The sequence below is a fragment of the Hypanus sabinus genome, chromosome 11 (assembly GCF_030144855.1).
Source record: "Hypanus sabinus isolate sHypSab1 chromosome 11, sHypSab1.hap1, whole genome shotgun sequence".
Lineage (NCBI taxonomy): Eukaryota > Metazoa > Chordata > Chondrichthyes > Myliobatiformes > Dasyatidae > Hypanus > Hypanus sabinus.
In genome coordinates this window covers 44,971,472-44,990,834 of record NC_082716.1, presented here as the reverse complement: position 1 = coordinate 44,990,834, position 19,363 = coordinate 44,971,472, and the positions used below count along the sequence as shown (strand labels likewise).

Below are 19,363 nucleotides of genomic sequence, written 5' to 3'. Positions count from 1 at the left end.
GATATCTTAAAGAATAGTAACGTGTTTGTTTTGATTAATAGTTTCATTATTTGTTTAAATTAACGGTGCTGCTCCAGCCTGAAGGAGTTAAATATGACAGTAACAAATCGATGGATTGATAAATTATGCCCTGTTTTTATTTTTGACTATGTTAAATGTCATATTGGCAGTGGGGCAGAATATGGAGTGCTAGAAGGTTACCCCTTTAAGTGTGGGGTAAGTCCTGTTGTTCAGCGCTGTTGGCACTTTGATTCTGTGTGTGTGTTTTTTTTAATTACTTACTGTTGCTCAGCTGATCTTAAATCTGGTTTCTTCTCCTCTGGAGTCACATGATTGTTATAAAGGGTTATGACCAATAATATGTTAAAATTGTGCACTTGGAACATTAAGGGGAGTCATTCACCAGTCAAGAGAAAGAAAATCCTACTAAACCTGAAAAAGGAAAGGGTGGATATAGCCTTATTGCAGGAGACACATTTGAATGATAAAGAACATCTAAAACTGCAACAGAGTGGATTTGATCAAGTCTATTTTTCATCTTTTAATACCAGGAGTGGGGCGGTTGCCATTTCAATTAGGAAGAACTTACCTTTTAAGTTATTAAACTGCATTAAGGATAAGTATGGGAGATTTGTGATTGTTTAGGCTTCAATATATGGAGAGGAATATGGTATTCTCAATGTTTACTGCCCTCCAGCTCATCCTCTCAAATTCCTAACAGATACTTTTTCCAAACTTTCAAGCTTTTCAAAACAAAACATTATTGTAGGTGGGGATTTTAATTGTCTCATGGGCCCATTGATGGACAGAGTGCCCAGTGGTCCCTTAGTGCTCCCCTCACAGTCCAAACAAATCATGGGCTTATGTGGAGAACTAGGACTTGTGGATGTCTGGAGGTTGTTACATCCCTCAAAGTCTTAACATTTTTTTCTAACCTACACAAGTGTTACACCAAAATACTTTTTTCTAAGCCCCAAAACACTCCTAGACTTAGTTGTATCCTGCACAATTGGAAATATCGCTATTTCTGACCATGCAGCGGTATATTTAAATATTAAGCCCAAAGATAATTCAGACGATCTAGACATTGGAGGCTGAATCCTTTTATTCTAAAAGATAAAAAATTTATAAACTTCCGAATTCAAAACTTTCTTATCTATTAATTCCAAATCAGCCAGTAGTCCATCAATACTCTAGGAAACCGCTAAGGCTATGCAAGGGGATCAATCATCTCCTACTCTGCTCGTAAGAAGTGACAAACTGCGGAACAGCAGTGCCTAGTGGAAGCAAGGTTTGCGGCAGCTGAAAGGGACATTAGTAAGCCCTCTGCAGCCAAGTTACAGAATATCACAGCCCTACACTGTACACTAAACTCTTTACTTACACAAGCAGACAAAAGAAAATTGACATTTGCTAAACAACAATTGTTTGAACATAGTGAAAAACCAGGCAGGTATTTGGCTTATTTAGCTAGAAAGAAAAATGCCTCTCTGACTATTGCTTCAATTAGGGATGGGACAGGAGCCCTCACTAGTAATTCTAAAATGATTAATGTTGTGTTTAAGAATTTTTATTCTAAACTGTATCGATCTGAGCAATGTAATGATGGACAATCTAGAATGAAGTCCTTTTTCAGGAATTTAGATCTCCTAGGCATTTCTTCTGAACGGGAGTCCCTGCTCAATGATCCATTATCTATACATGAGATACAGGAAGCTGTGAGACAGCTCCAAAGTGGGAAGGCCCCTGGTCCTGACGGACTCGCTAGTGAATTCTATAAAGGGTTCACAGGGTTATTATCAGAGCCTATGCAAAGCATGTTCATTTAATTGTGGTCTCCTCCCACCATCATTGAGAGAAGCTAATATCTCCCTAATTCTTAAGAAAGGAAAGAGCCCTGAAGATTGTGCCTCCTACAGGCATATTTCATTGTTAAATGTTGACTTTAAAAACTTATCTAAAACCTTCGCATTGCAATTAGAAACTGTGATACCTTTCATCATAAAAGAGGATCAAACAGGTTTTGTAAAAGGCCATAGATCATCTAACAATATCAGAAGATTACTTAATGTGGTTCAGGCATGTCAGCAACAGGCAGTGGACGGCTTGGTGGTTTCCTTAGGTGCAGAAAAGGCCTTTGATTGTGCTGAATGGCCGTATCTTTTTTTCACTTTAGAACGATTTGGTTTGGGCAATAATTCTATTGAGTGGATGAAAGTTTTTTATAATGCCCCTTTGGCTGCGATTCTCACTAATGGTTTTAGGTCAGATAACTTTCGTATTCTGAGGGGCAGCTGGCAGGGCTGCCCTTTATCACCACTACTTTTCACACTACTGATCAAGCTATTGACTGAGGCTATTCAGCGAGACCCCAAAATATCTGCTCCACATGTAGGACTAAAGTCACATAAAATTACATTGTATGTGGACGATGTTCTAATTTTCTTAATCAAACCCTGCTATGTCAGTGCACCACCTTATACAATGCATCAATTCATTTAGTGCCTTTTCAGGTTATAAAATCAACTTTACTAAATCAGAGGCTATGTCTCTGGGGAATCTGCAGCAGGTACCTGACACCCAGGGTGGTTTCCCCTTTAAATGGTCGCAGACAGGTTTTGCTTATTTAGGCATATTTATCACACCTACGTTTGATCAATTGTTCAAAGTTAACTTTACACAGTTATTTGACAAAATCAAACAGGATCTTGAGCGATGGAGCACTGTTCCCATTTCTTGGCTTGGCTGAATATCCTTGCTCAAAATGAACGTTCTTCCTCGTCTGCTCTACCCAATACAAATGATTCCAGTCATTTTTACCCAACAAATACTTAATAAATGGCTGGCTTGTTTCTTTCATCTGGAACAAAAAAAGACCCTGTATTAAAATGTCTAAGTTACAGTAGTCTAGGGGGTCTGGATTTTCCAGACATGAAAAAAAATCAATTAAGTTCCTTTTTATCTATGTGGTTGACTGGGTTTGCAGGGACCCCTCCTAAATTTGGCTAGACATTGAAGCTTCACAAGCAAAATGCCCTCTTATTAATTTGCTTTTCCTCCATAAGATGAAGCTAGTTAAGGAATATTGTCGCAATCCAAAAACAATTAATACAGTCAGAGCTTGAAGGGCAAATTGAGGGCAACGCAGCAAAAATATTCATTAACCGGCAGTCCAGATTTTCAGCCTGGCATAATGGATTCTGGGTTTAAACTTTGGATTTCTAAGGGTGTTTTCCATCTAAGAGATTTGCTTGATGAAGGAATGACAATGTGTTTTAGTCAAATAGTATAGAAATTTAACATACCCAACAAGGATCTTTTTCAGTTTCTTTCAGATAAGAGATTATATACAGAAAAAAATCAGTGTTAACAGATTTCTATAGTTCTAACATAGAAAACAGGGTGTTTTGTTCTAAGGGTGAAGTCTCCATTAGTACTTTTTACAGCATCCTGAGGGAATGTTCTCATGGAGAGGTTGAGTAGCTAGGAAGGGTCTGGGAGGAAGAGCTGGGAGTAGAAATTACAGCTGAAACATGGGAAGATATCTGTGATAATGCAAAGAATATTTCAGTTTGTAATAGAACTAAAGCATTGCAACTCAAAATTCTGCACAGAGCCCATCTGGCTCCAGGTGCATCTCTCGAAATTTAAGACAGGGGTTTTCTCCAATGTGTTCTAAATGTAAAGTAAATACTAGAACTTTCACCCATTTGGACTTGTCCCAAACTACAGGCATACTGGAGTGATATTTTGGGTGAAATGGAAAAGATTCTGAAGATGGAGCTTGTGAGAAAGACCCAGTGTCTTTTCTCTTAGGCTTACCCAGCAGTTGTATTATTAATGCACATCAGAAAAAACTTTTTAATATCCAGACTTTTTTTTAGAAAAGAAGACAATTTTACTTTGTTGGATATCCAATAAGGCTCCTGGACTTTTTGATTGGCGTAATCATGGACTTTGGACTTTTTGACATGTGTGGTACACTCAAAAACAAATAGTTTTCATAAAATATGGCAACTTTTTCTGCAGTATATAGATGTAAACCTGTCTGCTACACTAATAAGGGCTTTTGTATAGGATGTTGTGGTGATGTCTAAATTTTGATGGAAGTGTTCCAATACCTGATATCTGTGAGAGGAAGAAATGTAAATGTAAGTGTATCTGGAAATTGTAAGTTTTGTTATGCTGAGCATAAAAATAAATTTTAAAAAAATGTATTGTGATCTCAATAAAAACATCCAAGACAATCAGTCGCACCCCGCATCATCACAGAACAACAGGATGCAACATGTACAGGCAACAACACAACAGCAGTACACAATAAGTCCAGCTCCATTAACTTATCGAACAACTCACTGATGTCCAGCAGTACTTGATGTTTTTAGTATCCAGTGGCAACTTGCAATTGTAAAAGAAAATGTACCGGTTGAACAAATACACCTTTGAAAGGACCTGGAGTGGCTGCTGCATACAAATTACATGATTTTAAGCTAAAATCAAGAAAAACTCAAAACCCTTTTACTTATATGCAAGGGCAAAGAACTGAATGACTCAGGCCTTTTAAAGACTTAAAAAGCTCACCGGTTTATGGAGGTGAAAGGCACAGGTATGATTCTGATATTTTGTATCTATCACCCACAAAGGCACAGGAATGGCGGCTGAAGAAGTACAGAGATGATGTTAACATGATAAGAGATAGAAAATTTTAATAAATAGGGAAATCCTGAAAAGAACATTCTAGGTAACTAAGAGAAGCATAGGATGAAACAGCATGGGCTTTGACCATCATTTTTTTAAACCCTTTCTTCTCTGGCTACAAATTTGGTTCCAATACACTAAAGGAGAGCAAGACCGCATTTATAGGGGCCTAACTAATTGAAAGATGGTTTGTATTGCGACCAGTATACTTAATTAAATCAATATGGAGTCATCACAGAACACATACCAAAATGGTTCCTGAACTCACACTTCAGCTGTTTTTTCATTTTACAGACACTGCCTGAACTGCTGAGTTTCTAGCATTTTCTGTTTCTATTTCAGATCCTTAGCATCTCCATTTTCCTTGATTTACATCTATTGTCAGAAAAAGAATTACTGGGAAGTTGTCAAATAACATGAAACAGAAAATGATCTGATTACAGTGGGATTCAGGAATGAATACAATACATAGTAGTATGTAGAGGGGGAGGGGGAGTTGAGAAGTGCTTGCCTATTGATCCCTGAAGCCAACAGGAAAGGTAAATAATATAGTTCCAAAAGTATATGGGTTTATTTCCTTTATTTACAGAGGTCCAGAATATGAAAGGAGATCATACTCAACCTGTATTGAACAATCAGCCTAACAGCTTTGTTTTGTTCTGTGGACATCAAGTTACAGGAAAAAATGGGACTGCACTAGTAAGAGTACAGTGCAAATATGAAGATGTTTCCAAGGCTGGTGGTTTAATTATAAGAAAAGAATGGGTAGGGTGAGATTGTTTTCTACAGAATGAGAGAGGCTGAGAAGAGATTTAATTGGGGTGCAAAACGTTATGAAAAGACTAGACAAGTCCAAAAGGATTACTTTATTTCCCTCAACAGAGATGTTAATAAATTGGGGTCACTATCAAGGTAGGAGTTAAATTAAGTTTTTTTTCTATCCAAGGAACACAGTGCTCAAAAATTTGGTGGAAGTATAAATCTTCATCTATTTAAAAAGTACCTATATGTGCCTCAAAGCAAAGAACTTAAGAGCTGAGAAGTGGGATTAGTCTGAAGAGTTCTCTCTCAGCCATTGGAAACACAATTAATCAAACAGCCTCCTTCTGTGTCATAAATTTCTATGACTAAGAGGTGAAAAGGACTTAAGCGGGAAGAGAAAGGATCTATTATGGCCTGTGAAATTGTTTGGAAAGATTTCCTTTTATCAAAAGACAAAAGCAGCAATACATCTTAATTAAATTTGGTGAAGAGATTCATAAAGCAGCATAAAAATCTTCAAATTTAGAAACGAACTTCATTTATTGAAAATTAAATAAAGCATAACCTGATGTTTTAACCATCAAATTAAACAAATGGTATCTCACATTAACAAAGCTGCTGATAATCAGAATCATTGCCCATAATGAACAGTAATAACAGAATATTGCCTTCTGCAACAAGAAAATGCAACTTCAATTTTAGGGTTTAGATAAATATAGCACTGGAAAATTCTCCATCTATACTGCTGTCAACAACTATGAATTTAGCAAATCTTAAACTCAGTATATGTTTGAAAGGGACTGTTTTTACCAAATAGTCAAAGAGTTATTGATGAGTTTCTGGCTGTCACAAGCTTATTTTTAGAAATTGTTCATAATACTCTTGTGATATTGACTGAGGGGAGGATGATGATTACTATTTAAAGATAATAAAATTAAACAAAAGTACAGTTTGACATTAGGAACGTAACTTATATTACACAAATCAAATCATGTGAGTTGCCAAAATGAAAATCAATATGAGCTATTTTACTTCTGTACTGTCAGCCTTAGTGAATTTAACAAGCTCACATTTAACTTTTTAACCTAGTTGCGCATGATCTCTCCAACTGGGAGTCAAGCACATACAATAGCAATTGATAAGCAGTCACCATAATTACTTAGCTTCCTGTACTAGGAGAATAACACAGCTCGTATCTCAATTTTAAGAGCAAATAAGAAAATCAGAGATTTGTGCAGTAATTGTCAAAAATTTAGAACCTCTTTAGCAGAACCTACGTTGGTGATAATGAGCTGCCTATACCTCCCCGACTCCAATATCGCTCACCTCTTGCACAGTTCTGGTGCCCGGAAAGTTTAGGCTATAATCCCGTTGGGCTTCTCGATGCGTAATGATCAGCATGAAGTTTTCATTTAATGATTCCTGTAGGGCACTGAAAGAGTAGAGACAAAAACAACAGAATCAGGGAAGAGCATGTTCAAACTTGCTCTCGGCCTGACTATGCAAAATCCCAGGAGTATTGACTAGCAATTGAGCAAGTCTTAACAGATTCATTTATAGTCTGCAGATAAAGCAAAGTAGTACACTGGGAGTGACCAGAAAGGACATTACCACTAAATTTACTCTTTACATTTAACAGACATCAAGTATCAGGATAAAGCAATCATATGGAAAAGTTATTTATTTAAAATGCTTATTTAAAACAGACAGAAACAATTATTTCCTGTTTTACATTTCTTCAATATTTTTTTTACATTTTCTTTGAGTTTTATGTCAATTATAACCTGCCATAAAATAAGTATTGCCAAAATATTATTCTGCCCGAAGTACAAGATACCAGGACAGATGCTAATTTTATAAGAGAAAAACTATGAAATCAAGGATGAGCAAATGAGAAAGAAGAAAAGGTTATACAACTCCTTTCGGAATTTACTCAATTAAATCAATTCATGATCATCCACATTTTCCAAGTATTTTATGTTGAATTTCACTCGTGAAAGTACACACTTTTGCTTCTCAAAGGGAAGATGCAAACTGATATTGGTCTCATCTTTCCTGCTGCATAACCATAACAGAAGATTCCTTTTTTTTCTAAATCTTACCACTTAGTATTTTTTGTGCAATTTGACACCCCAGCTATCATAACTGGGGTCATTAATAGCAACATTCTGAAAAATACATGGCTGTGAAAATTTTACAGCATCTCAAAATGTTGCTTATACACCAGAAAAGCAAATTATTGGTTTGCTTTAGTTCAAAGATTCAGCATTATCCATTTTATTTGCAAGGATTAGGAAAGAAAGAAATGGTATAAGCTGTTGACAAATGCATTGTTTTTGAAACACAGTCAATAACAATTATTAAGAATGTAGCAGCCAAATTACACAGAAAAGATACCAAAGAGCAGAACAAAACCAAAGTATTTTGATAGTGTACAATGAGAGGCAAGAGTTGCATAGAACACAGACAGAACTCCATCTCTGCATCAAATAATGGAGTGTCGGTGTTTTTTTAAACCTTCCCCTAAAACAGGGATTTTAATTTCTCTTCTGAAACAAAGCATCACTGGCAAAAAAACATGTCTTTAACATACACTGAAATAGAGCAATTGCTCACAAGATGGCAAACAATGGGATGTGGCAATCTCTAATGAATTCATAACACAAATACCAATAAAGCTGACACTAAAACACATAGGAAGAAAAATACCAAATGGCTCAAATATTTTTGAGGAAACAAGATACCAAGCAAGTATGAAGGCTTGTACAATGGCAAAAGGAAGCAGATGCTACAAATATCCGCTCATTCTCACTTGTGGGCCTCTGAGCTGGGAGACAAAAAAAAAGGGTGCTGGGTAGACCAGCCTAAGGTGCCACCTATGCCTGAGGTTTGGGAGCAGATTGTTTAACAATTACACTCAGTGACAGTACCAGCCTTGGATCAATGAAAAATAAACCAATGAAAGTAATGGATATCATTTGGCATTTCTAATTCAGCACTAATTTTACCCATTTCATTATTTTACTTCAAATGTACTTAAAATAAAAAAAATCCTTATGAAACTTTTTCCTTAACGTTAAAATATTTCTCAATTCCACTGAAAATATTTATACACTTTACAGCTATTTCGTGATAGTGTTGCACTTGATTTTGTCTTCTGCTTTCCTCTACAATCTGTCCTGTGCACATAATTTTGATACAGACAATCCTAAGAGAGCAAATAATTTTAATATGCATTCATTAAAATACTATTCAGATTCACTTTGATTTTAGTCACACAAAGTACACATGAAGCAGGTGTTTTCTGAGAAAAGCAAATTTGATACGTCTTTGATGGTCCTAACAATTAATAAGTTATGGCACACAGTAAAGACATTCTTTTACTATGAGTACAATACTAGCTTAAGCTAACAGAAACCAAGTTTACTGTAATTACTGCATATTTACATAAAGTAAAAATATTAAATCACTGTGAGCAAGTAATGTTTGATGTGGCTTGTACAGCTATATTGGGCAGATTGATGTTCGAAGGACAGACAGCATGTGACAGCTTGAAAATGCAGCAAATACACTTTTGATGAGGCTTTAGTGTTTACTTTGTATTTAAAATTTGGAAATTTTCATATGTCATCATATGCATTTCCAAACTACAAATTACAGTTCTGTATTAATCAAATTCTAAAGCTTAGCTTATTATTATTGTATTTCCCCAGGGGCTGATCAAATTAATGATAAGATAATGATCCAAGATACAAAATGGATCTTACATAATTAACGCTGTTACAAATGTTAATGAATAACAAGATATCTGAAGTTCTGTTACATCTCATCTCTTCTCTCATATCAATTTTTTTCTAGAAACCAGTCAACTCATTTCTTTTCCCCCTTTAAGAAATGTGCTCACCCACTGAAGTACATTACACTCAAAATCAATATCTTCCTAAACTTACAAGGCTCAATTCATTGGTCTTGACTTTTATACATAAAGACATCATATATGCTTATGATGAAGAGAATACCACTTTAATAAATACCTCTTTAGTCTAAATGTTGTTGTCAGCTAAGCAAAGATAATTAGGGGCATTCTTTCAATAATTGGTTCACCATTATATTGTTCGTCACTTTTCAATTCATACTATATTAAAGCCATTATAAACAGAGCTGCACACAACCAACATACTTCATTTAACCCAAGTCCATTGTCAATTCTACCACACATATAACCTTCCATTATATCCACTGTGATGAAGTGCTTGGAGAGGTTGGCGATGAAACATATCAACTGCTGACTGAGGAGCAACTTGGATCCGCTCCAATTCACCTACCATCACAACAGATCAAATTCAGATCCCATTTCATTGGCTTTTCACTCAACCCTGGAACATCTGGACAGTGACCATGCATATATCAAGATATTCTACATTGTCTATATATCTGCATTCAACACCAATATCCCCTCAAAACTAATCAATAGGTCCCAAGAACTTGGCCTCAGTACCTTCTTGAGCAACTGGATCCTCGATTTCCTCACTTGCAGACGCCAAACATTGGATTTGCAAAATCTCCACCACAATGACCACCAGCGCAGGATCAGTTGTGTGTTTAACCCCCTGCTCTATTTGCTTTATACTTAGGATCGTGAAGCCATCGTAAGTACAGTTCCAAAGTCATATTGAAGTTTACTGATCTTGTTAGCCAAATCAAAGACGGTGACAAATCAGCAGGATGAGGCTTTCCTTTTCGACACATCAGAGATGTCCTCCTCCTTCAAAGAACAGGGTTTCCTTTCCTCCAGTGTTGATGCTGCTCTCACCCGCATCTCTTCCATTTCCCAGACATCTGCACTCAGCCCATCTCCCGAATGCCTTAACTCACCTACCACTACATAAAGCTCTGAATCAATACATCATTCTCCACAACTTCTGCGATTTTCAATGGGGTCCTACCACAAAACACATCATTAGCTCCCACCAACTCTCTGCTTTCTACATGGATTGCTCCCTCCATGATTCCCTTATTCATTCATCCCCCCCTACTAATCTTCCTCCTGGCACATATCCCTGCAAGCAACAGAAATGCTACACCTGGCATCTCTTCTCTCACTCCCAGTGTCCTAAACAGTCCTCCGGACAAGGTAACACTTTATCTCAAAATCTGTTGGGGTCGTCTGTTGTATCTGGTGCTGCCGATGCAGTCTCCTCTACATAGATGAGACCTGATGTAAATTGGGAGGCCACTTCATTGAGTATTTCTGCTCCATCCCGCCAAAAGCAGAATTTCTTAGTGGACTAGAAGTGAGGGGGTGGTGGGTTTAAAAAAAAAGGCAAGTGAGCTAAGGGTTACCTGAAATTCTTTCATTCAGATTTATTGTACAGTCAGCCCTCCTCATCCATTGGGGATTGGTTCCGGGAACCCCCCCCCCCCATCCCCCGCGGATACCAAAATTCGCGGATGCTCAAGTCCCTTATTTAACATGTATCATTGCGGTGGTCTTTAGGACCCAATGGAACCCCGGACTTTATTTAACATGTCTCCGTGCGCTGGATATTAGGACCTGTCGGTGCAGCTCTGAATCAGCAGAGTTTCTGTGCACAAAAATAATCACGATCCCGATTGAAAATAAGGTGGAAGTAATAACGTGATCGGAACAAGGTGAAACACCATTGGTCATTGGAAAAGTGTTAGGCTACAATCAGTCAACAATGGGAACAATTTTAATGGAGCATATAAAAGGCACTGCCCCGATGAAAGCTACAATTATTACTAAGCAATGCAGTGGTTAAATTATTGAAATACATATGTTTCTCGTGTTTTATATGCATAGAAAGGTAAAATATGCACTATATACTAAGAAAAACGTTTGACTAACTGACACTAAATAATACCGGATATACCTGTTCTGACTTCAAATCCGACTTAACGACGGACTCAGGAACGGAACTCATTCATAACCCGGGGACTTCCTGTACTTCTAAGTCATTTCTAGATTACTTATACCTAATACAACGTAAATGCTATGTAAATAGTTGTTATACTGTATTGTTTTGGGAATGATGACAAGAAAAAATCGTCTGTACGTGCTCAAACAATGAGTGCTGGAGAGCGAACTTCCGGGTTTTCCTGATCCGCGGTTGGTTGAATCCGCGGATAAGGAGTCCTGATGAATGTGTATAGCAAGTGATAACCCAAAATGCCGATCAACAAAGGCAGCCCATCATGATTAATGTGGCTGCTTCAATACTACATCCTGCATAATTTACCTCCAAATGGTTTAACATACTCATCCTTTTTCTTTCACAATATGCTTCCAAGCAAGACCTTAGTACCTCATTTCTAATTTCCTATAGATGCAAAATGCAACATTTACCATTAAACATAGATTTCACCTTGATCTCACTCATTGGAGATCTACAGAAGCACTCAGCAGTATTAATATTCATTCTATTGTTTCTTAGCTTCAACAAAACAGATTCTGTCTTTGATCCTTCTGCAACATTCTCTCTCTCGAACATTCTACGATTGTCTTTAATTAATCCTGTATTTCACTCCCTTTCTTTCCTTCCCCAGCCGTGTACAATTCAGGAATCTTTATGCTCAAATAAAGATCGATAAGAAAAGGACCAGCCATTTTGCCTCTTGCACCTGCACCACCACTTACTGTGAACTTATTTTTGACACCTGCATCTTTTGTACGAGGAGGAAATTCTTCAGCCAGAGGATGCTGAATCTGTGGAATTCATTGCCAAGTCACTGGATTATTTAAAGAGGAAGTTTATAGGCTCTTGATTAGTCAGAGCATCAAAGGAAGAAAGGAGGAGAATGGGGTAATAGGGATAATAAATCAGCCATGATCGAGCAGACTTGAAGGGCAAAATGACCTAATTCTGCTCCTATGTCTTATGATCTTTTATTAACACCTCAAGATTTAATAATAAACACTTGATCAAACTAATTGAGGAAAAGAAAGTTTCAAACTTCTGTCATTGCTTAATCTTTCCGCTTCTCAATAAAAGTTGAGAACAATAATGTTACCTGGACAATCTTGATCTCCACCTTATCACAGACTTTCCCATCATTTGATCACAGCTGATTTATTTGCCCTTGAAAAACCCATTCAAGTTCAAGTTTAATTGTCATTCAACCATACCTGAAGAGCCAAAAGAAACAGCATTCCTCTGGTGCCAGACTGCAAAACACTGAACGAACAGTCACACACAACACATATAATTATGACAGCAGAAAAACATACAGATACAAAAAAATTGTAAGATAATAATATAGCCCAACTCTCCAAGTTCCATGCCCTGTAGATTGATGGTGCTTGAATGTTGTTGTGTACCCACGTTTCTACAAGAACAACTTGTAGCAGTTCCTCATTGCATCAAGCTGCCCCAGACAAATGCACTCCAGCTTGTCTTCCACACTGAAGGGTAGTACAGTGGGAAGGGCCAGCCCCCTATCCAGCAGGAAATTCAGCAGCACACAGCTAGCTCCAGCATCTCCTTCCTCAGTGGCTGCAACCGGCGACCCCAAGGCATGAATGAAGGCCTGATCCATGCCAGAAATAAGGCCAAGCAACTTCCCTGTTAGTCTCGCTAATGAACCAGTGAATCGGACCTGCAGTATCCTACATTACCGATGTCCAACCGGGTCTTTATGATCATAACAAAAATGTCCAAGACAATCACCCACACCATCTGTTGGATCACACACCGCCTCTGACGCCTTCTTCCCTGGGTGGCTGAAGCAGGTTGCAATACAGTGTGTAACATGACCAGTTCCACCATCATCCAGCAACTCACTAGTGGCGTAGATCTGCAGTATTTGAGGATCTTGATAACCAGCAGTGTCTTGCAATTAAAAAAAAGACGTAAAGGACAAACAGTTACAACTTTGGTTGGACCCAAAGAGGCTGCTGCATCCAAGTGCATCGACATTCTAGTAGAAGTTTCCTGCCTTCTCCCCATAACCTTTGACACCCTTACTAATTAAGTACCTATCAACCTTTGCTTTAAATATACCCAGTGACTTGGCCTTCATAGCCAATCTGTGACAATGAATTCCACAAATTCACCAACTTCTTGCTACAGAAATACCTCCTTTATTTCTGCTCTACTGGGACATCCTTCCATTCTGAGTCTGTACTCTCTGCTCCAAGACTCTTCCACTACTTAAAACATCCACAATCTTGACTTTTCAATGTCTGGTAGGTTTCAATAAAATGCCTCTCCCACCCACCCAGTTCTGCTAAACTCCAACAAGTACTGGTCCAGAGTCATCAAACACTACTCATACATTAACACTTTCATTCCCGCTGAATTATGAGATCATTCGCATAGTCATTCAATGGACCCTCTCCAATGCTTCTGCCAGTCAATCAATCTTCTGTACATGCCATTAATTTTTCTGTAATACCATGGGCTATTATCTTGTTTAGCAGCCTCATCAAAGGCCTTCTGAAAATCCAAGTAAACAACATCAACTGACTCTCCTTTGTCTATCCTGCCTGTTATTTCCTCAGAATTCCAAAAGATTTATCAAGCAAAATTTCCATTTATAAAAATAAAGAAATATTATGGAAACCATACTAACTTTGGCCCATTTATCATGTGCCTCTAAGTATTCTGAAACCTCATCCTTAATAATACAACCACTACAGTCAGGCTAACTGGTCTATAATTTTGTGCCTTTTGCCTCCCTCCTTTCTTATAGAGTGGAGTGACATTTGCAATTTTCCAGCAAACCAGCTACAGCATTCTTGCTCTCATGTCCAGCACCTGGTAGCTCACAGCACACTGGACCGATTTGTTGGAAATGGAGCAATTTTAAAGGTACTCATTCTGATTAAAATCTTGCATTAAAAAATTATCCAGGTAATGCATTCCATCAGCTCAGATAATGCGACAGTAAGAATTCACCTCTTGGCACTAAGAGCTATAGAATATGAGTGGGAATGAAAATCTCAGGCTACATTTTTAATCTCGCTCATGTTTTACCTGGTACTATTAATTCATTAATCCAAATTGCCTTACCAGAACCACCGAAAATAACGAAGTTATTTTCTAATACAGTGGATTCCAGTTAATTGGGCCATCAGTAATCGGGGCAACCACTTATTTGGGACAGCTCTTAAAGGACAAAAACTAATCAAGAAAATAGGGATTCCTTTTGTTTTTTGGAGATATTATGCAGCTTAATTGGGACAGAAGACTGCTGAGAAACAGTTGCTAACTAACATCAGTCACATGCACTTGTATGGCTGGCTGACAGTACACAGTGCTGAAAGCAAAGATTTTTTTAATTAGCGTCAGTTGCATGTGTTTGTGATTAGAAAGCATCGATTTTTGTCACTGATAGTGAGTGAGAAATAAGCAGCAAGATAACTCATAACTGTTTTGCTCACTGCAGTTTCAAGCATTCAGGCTTGGAGATGCAAGAAACGGCCGGGAGTGAAAATGAAACAATTTCACTACTTCAGTGTACAGTGGATGAATTCCTTCATCAATAACTAATGGAGCATTTTATAATACTGTAGTAATATTGGTAGCGTTTGATTTTGTTCTGTATTTCAAACAAGAGAAAACCTGCAGATGCTGGAAATCAAAGTAATACACACAAAATGCTGGAGGAGCTCAGCAGGCCAGGGAGCATCCATGGAAAGAGTAATCTACTGACATTTTTTCATCAGGACTGGAAAAAAAAAAGAGATGAGAAGTCAGGATAAGAAGATGGGGAGGAAGAAATACAAGGTAGTAGTTGATTGGTGAAACCAGGAGGGGGGAAGGGTGAAGTATAGAATTGGGAAGTTGATTGGTGAAGAAGATAAAAGGGCTGGAGAAGGAAGAATCTGACAGGAGAGGACACAAGGCCATGGAAGAAAGGGAAAGGGGAGGAGCACTAGAGGGAGGTGATGGGCAGGTAAGGAGATAAAGTGAGCGAGGGAAATGAGAATGGGAAATGGCAAGGGGGCAATAACTGAAGTCTGACAAACTGATGTTCCTGCTATCAGGTTGGAGGTTACCCAGACAGAGTACAAAGTGTGGCTCCTGCATTCTAAGTGTGACCTCACCGTGGCAGTAGAGGAGGCCATGGAATGACATGTTGGAAAGGGAATGGGAAGTAGGTTTGAAATGGATCGCCGCTGGGAGATCCTGCTTTTTCTGGTGGTTTATTTTGTATTTCATTTAAATACATAATTTGTTACTCAGGTAAATTGAGTTTGTTTTTTTTTAAATACCTTTTTAATGATTTCCATGAATCTTGGGCTAATTGGAACAGCCACTTAATTGGGCCAAAATGTAATGGACCCAATGGATCGCAATTAACCAGAATCCACGGTATAGTATCAATCCATTATACTCTTAGTGAATATAACACATCATTGAAAGACATCTGGAAGAATACTGCAAGGTACAGTTCTTGCAGTTCCTAGTGAATAGATCTCAGAAATACTATGTTATAAATTGCATCAGTATATGGTCGATCACACTTGAGAACTTATTCTTTGATGCAAGAGGAAATGTCACTACAAACAGCAAACCTTTATGATCAGAAATGATTGTAACAAACATTGGCCATCTGATTTTGATCATGCACACCACCTGGTGGCAAGTTGAGGCTTTAGTATTAATTGTGCTCCTTCCACCACATTGCAACTCTCAAAACTACTGTATCAACTCTCAACACAATATTTATTTTTTGTAACGAGTTTAAGGGAAAGATACACTAATAATACAATATGCCTTCTAAATTGTCAATTACTAAATTTAAATGGAAAAACTAAGCAACTGAGCAACAGCCAAATAACTGGTGGCATTAAGTGCAGGGCTTGTCTTTTCCGAATTGTCTCTTCAACCCCTTTCACAAAACAAAATCATCCTTCACTTCTTTATACTTACAAACTGTCATTCCACCTTCAGCCCACATTTTTCATCCATGGTACTGAAATGTGTTGCTTTCCAAATCATTTTTCAATACCATATTTTAAACCTTTAATCAGTTATTTCCCCCTGCAAAGGTGTGAAATTAATTAAGTAATGATTGGCAATCCTCACCTGTGACCACAGTGCATTTCCTTCACTTACACTGACATCTCTGTAACTAAGAATATTCCATTGAAAGCTCACTTTAGGATCAAAAGGATGCCATAACTCGTAACATCTCAAACAGTAGCTGAGTAAGCAATGGAATCAACACCCAGTGTAATAGAGCAACACACTCAAAATGCTAGAGGAACTCAGCAGGTCAGGCAACATCTACGGAAATTAATGAACAGTCCATGCTTTGGGATCAGGCCTTTCTTCAGCGCTAGAAAGGAAGGGGGAAAGAGGAGGGGACCCAGAGAAAAGTAAAAGGCAGGTGAGAAGAGGTAAGAGGCTAGAGTGGGAAATAGAAGAGGGGCAGGGAAGGGATTTTTTTTAAAAACTGGTAGTAGAAATCAATATTCATGTAGGGGCTACCCAGTTGTTATATAGGGAGTTGCTTCTCCACCCTCAGGGTGTCCTTGTCTTAGCACAAGTAGAGGCCATGGACCGACATGTTTGAATGGAAATGTGAATCAGAATTTAAAAGTTTAGCCACCAGGAAGTTCTACTTTTGGTGAATGGAGCAGATATGCTCTATGAAGCAGTACCTCAACTTATGATGGGTTTTACCAATACAGAGGATGCGGCATTGGGAACACCGTTCACAGTAGACTTCACCAGCAGATCTGCTGGGGTCGTGTTGCCTCACCTGGAACCACTGTTTGGGGCCCTGAATGGGGGCGAGGGAGGAGGTGAATGGGCAAGCCTAACAATTTGGTCTTTGGGAGGGACAAATGGACAAGGGAACCACAAGGGAAGTAGAGTCCTGCCTAAGGGTTTCAGCCCAAAACTTCAACTGTACTTTTTTCCATGGATGCTGCCCAGCCTGCTGAGTTCCTCCAGCATTTTCTGTGTGTTGCTCAGATTTCCAGCATCTGCAAATTTTTTCTTGTTTGTGAGGGGTGGTTGCTCGGTGAGGTAAAGATATGCTTGGAGGAGGCATCCCTTTGGAGATGGCAAAAGTTGTAGAGGACAAGGTATTGGACATGGAGGCTCACAGGGTGGTAGGTAAGGACAAGAAACTCTCACTGTTAAAGTGGTGGGAAGATAGGGGGTCTGTTCTTTGGAGGATGCCTCTGATGTCCTGGAAAGGAAAGCCACAGAGATGAAGAAACTGAGAAAAGGGAATAGCATTCTTGCAGGAGACATTGTGGGAAGAGGTATACACAACCATGGAAATTGGTTGGTTTATAAAAGATGTCTCCAGAGATGGAGACCGAGATTAAGAAGCTGGGGTGGTGTCAGAAATGGAGTCTGTGCCAAGAAATGAAGACACTATCTTCAGTCTTTCCATATTAAACTGTAGAAAATTTGGCTTATGCAGCACTGGAAGTTAGACAAGCAGGCAACTAATGGCAGGGGATCGGACTACATAAATGGAATACAATGTCATGTCACCGTGGGGATAGTTCATAAAATAAAGATCCTAGAATATCAAAATCTTAAAAGAACTGAAAATATCAAGTTTACTATTTCAATGGTATCAATTTGTAAACATTTCTAGACATTCAAGAACTTTTCTCTGCTGTGTTTTCCTACTGAATTTTGAGACACCAAATAATCAAATATTCCCCATGCACTTCATTGGTCACACAGGCAAGAACCATAAACTAGAAACCAGAAATGGTAACAACCTTACCCCTCTCCTGCAATGTTTTCTATTTTTATCCCACATTTGTATCAGTAATAGTCTACTACAGTCAAAGCCATACTGATCATAATCAATGCATTGTTCTTAATTATTGAAATTAAAACTAGTGCAAAAACAGAAATAATTTTTATAAGTGAAGTAGTGCTCATGGATTCAATGCCCATTCAGAAATGGGATGGCAGAGAGGAAGAAGCTGTTCTTGAGTTGCTGAGTGTGTGCCTTCAGGATTTGGTCCTCCTCCCTGCTGCTAACAATGGGAAGAGAGCATGTCCCAGGTGATGGAAGTCTTTAAATAATGGACATCACTCTTCTGAGGCACCACTCTTGAAGATGTCTTGGATACTACAGAGGGCAGTACCCAAGATTGAGCTAATTTTACAACTTTCTGCAGTTTGTTTTGGTCCTGAGTAACAGCCAGCCCCCGCCCCCCCCCCCCGCCCCGCCTTACCAGACAGGGATGCAACCTGTCAGAATGCTTTCCATGGTATATCTGTTGAAGTTTGTGCAATTTAATGGACAAACCAAATGTCTTCAAACTCCTAATGAAATATAGCCATTGTCCTGCCTTCTTTATAGCTGCTTCGATAGTTTGGGATCAGGTTAGATCCTACAAGATATTGACACCCAGGAACTTGAAATTGCTCACTCTCTCCATTTCTGATCCTTCTAAGAGGATTGGTTTGTAGTCCCTTGCTTTACCCTTTCTAAGTTCACAATCAGCTCTTTGATCTTACTGATGTTGTGTGCAAGGTTGTTGCTATGACACCACTCAACCAGCTGGTACATCTCACTCCAGACAGTAAAGGTGATATTGCTCCTCAGTTTTGGAATACAATTCAACCTGTCTCACAAATGTGATAAACTTTGCTTTTTGCTTTCTGTATACAATATTAGCCCTAGAACAAATGGGAATGGGAACACAGTATAGACATTGTGCATTCAATACATAATATATAAATATATTAGGATAAATATGATAAATATTACTTCCAGGACGCCTTGAAAATGGTGATCTTGTGCAGCACAACTCGATGGATACATTTAGATATTCCAGTTTCAGCCAGACACAGCTGAGAATCACAACTTCCAGTGTCTGTACAGTTAATAAAGATGCCTTAATGCAATTGAATAAGCTATCACTACTTAAAACTAATGGAAACAATGCTGA

At 38.4% G+C, this 19,363-nt stretch overlaps 1 protein-coding gene across 1 annotated transcript in view; it reads right to left on the bottom strand.

Annotated features, from left to right (window-relative positions):
- faf1 (Fas (TNFRSF6) associated factor 1) overlaps nucleotides 1–19,363 on the bottom strand; it is a 339,764-nt gene that overhangs the window by 269,996 nt on the left and 50,405 nt on the right. Inside the window, exon 7 of the mRNA XM_059984260.1 lies at nucleotides 6,787–6,892. Within this exon, the coding sequence (XP_059840243.1) occupies nucleotides 6,787–6,892 (106 nt within the window). The remainder of the gene's footprint in view (nucleotides 1–6,786; nucleotides 6,893–19,363) is intronic.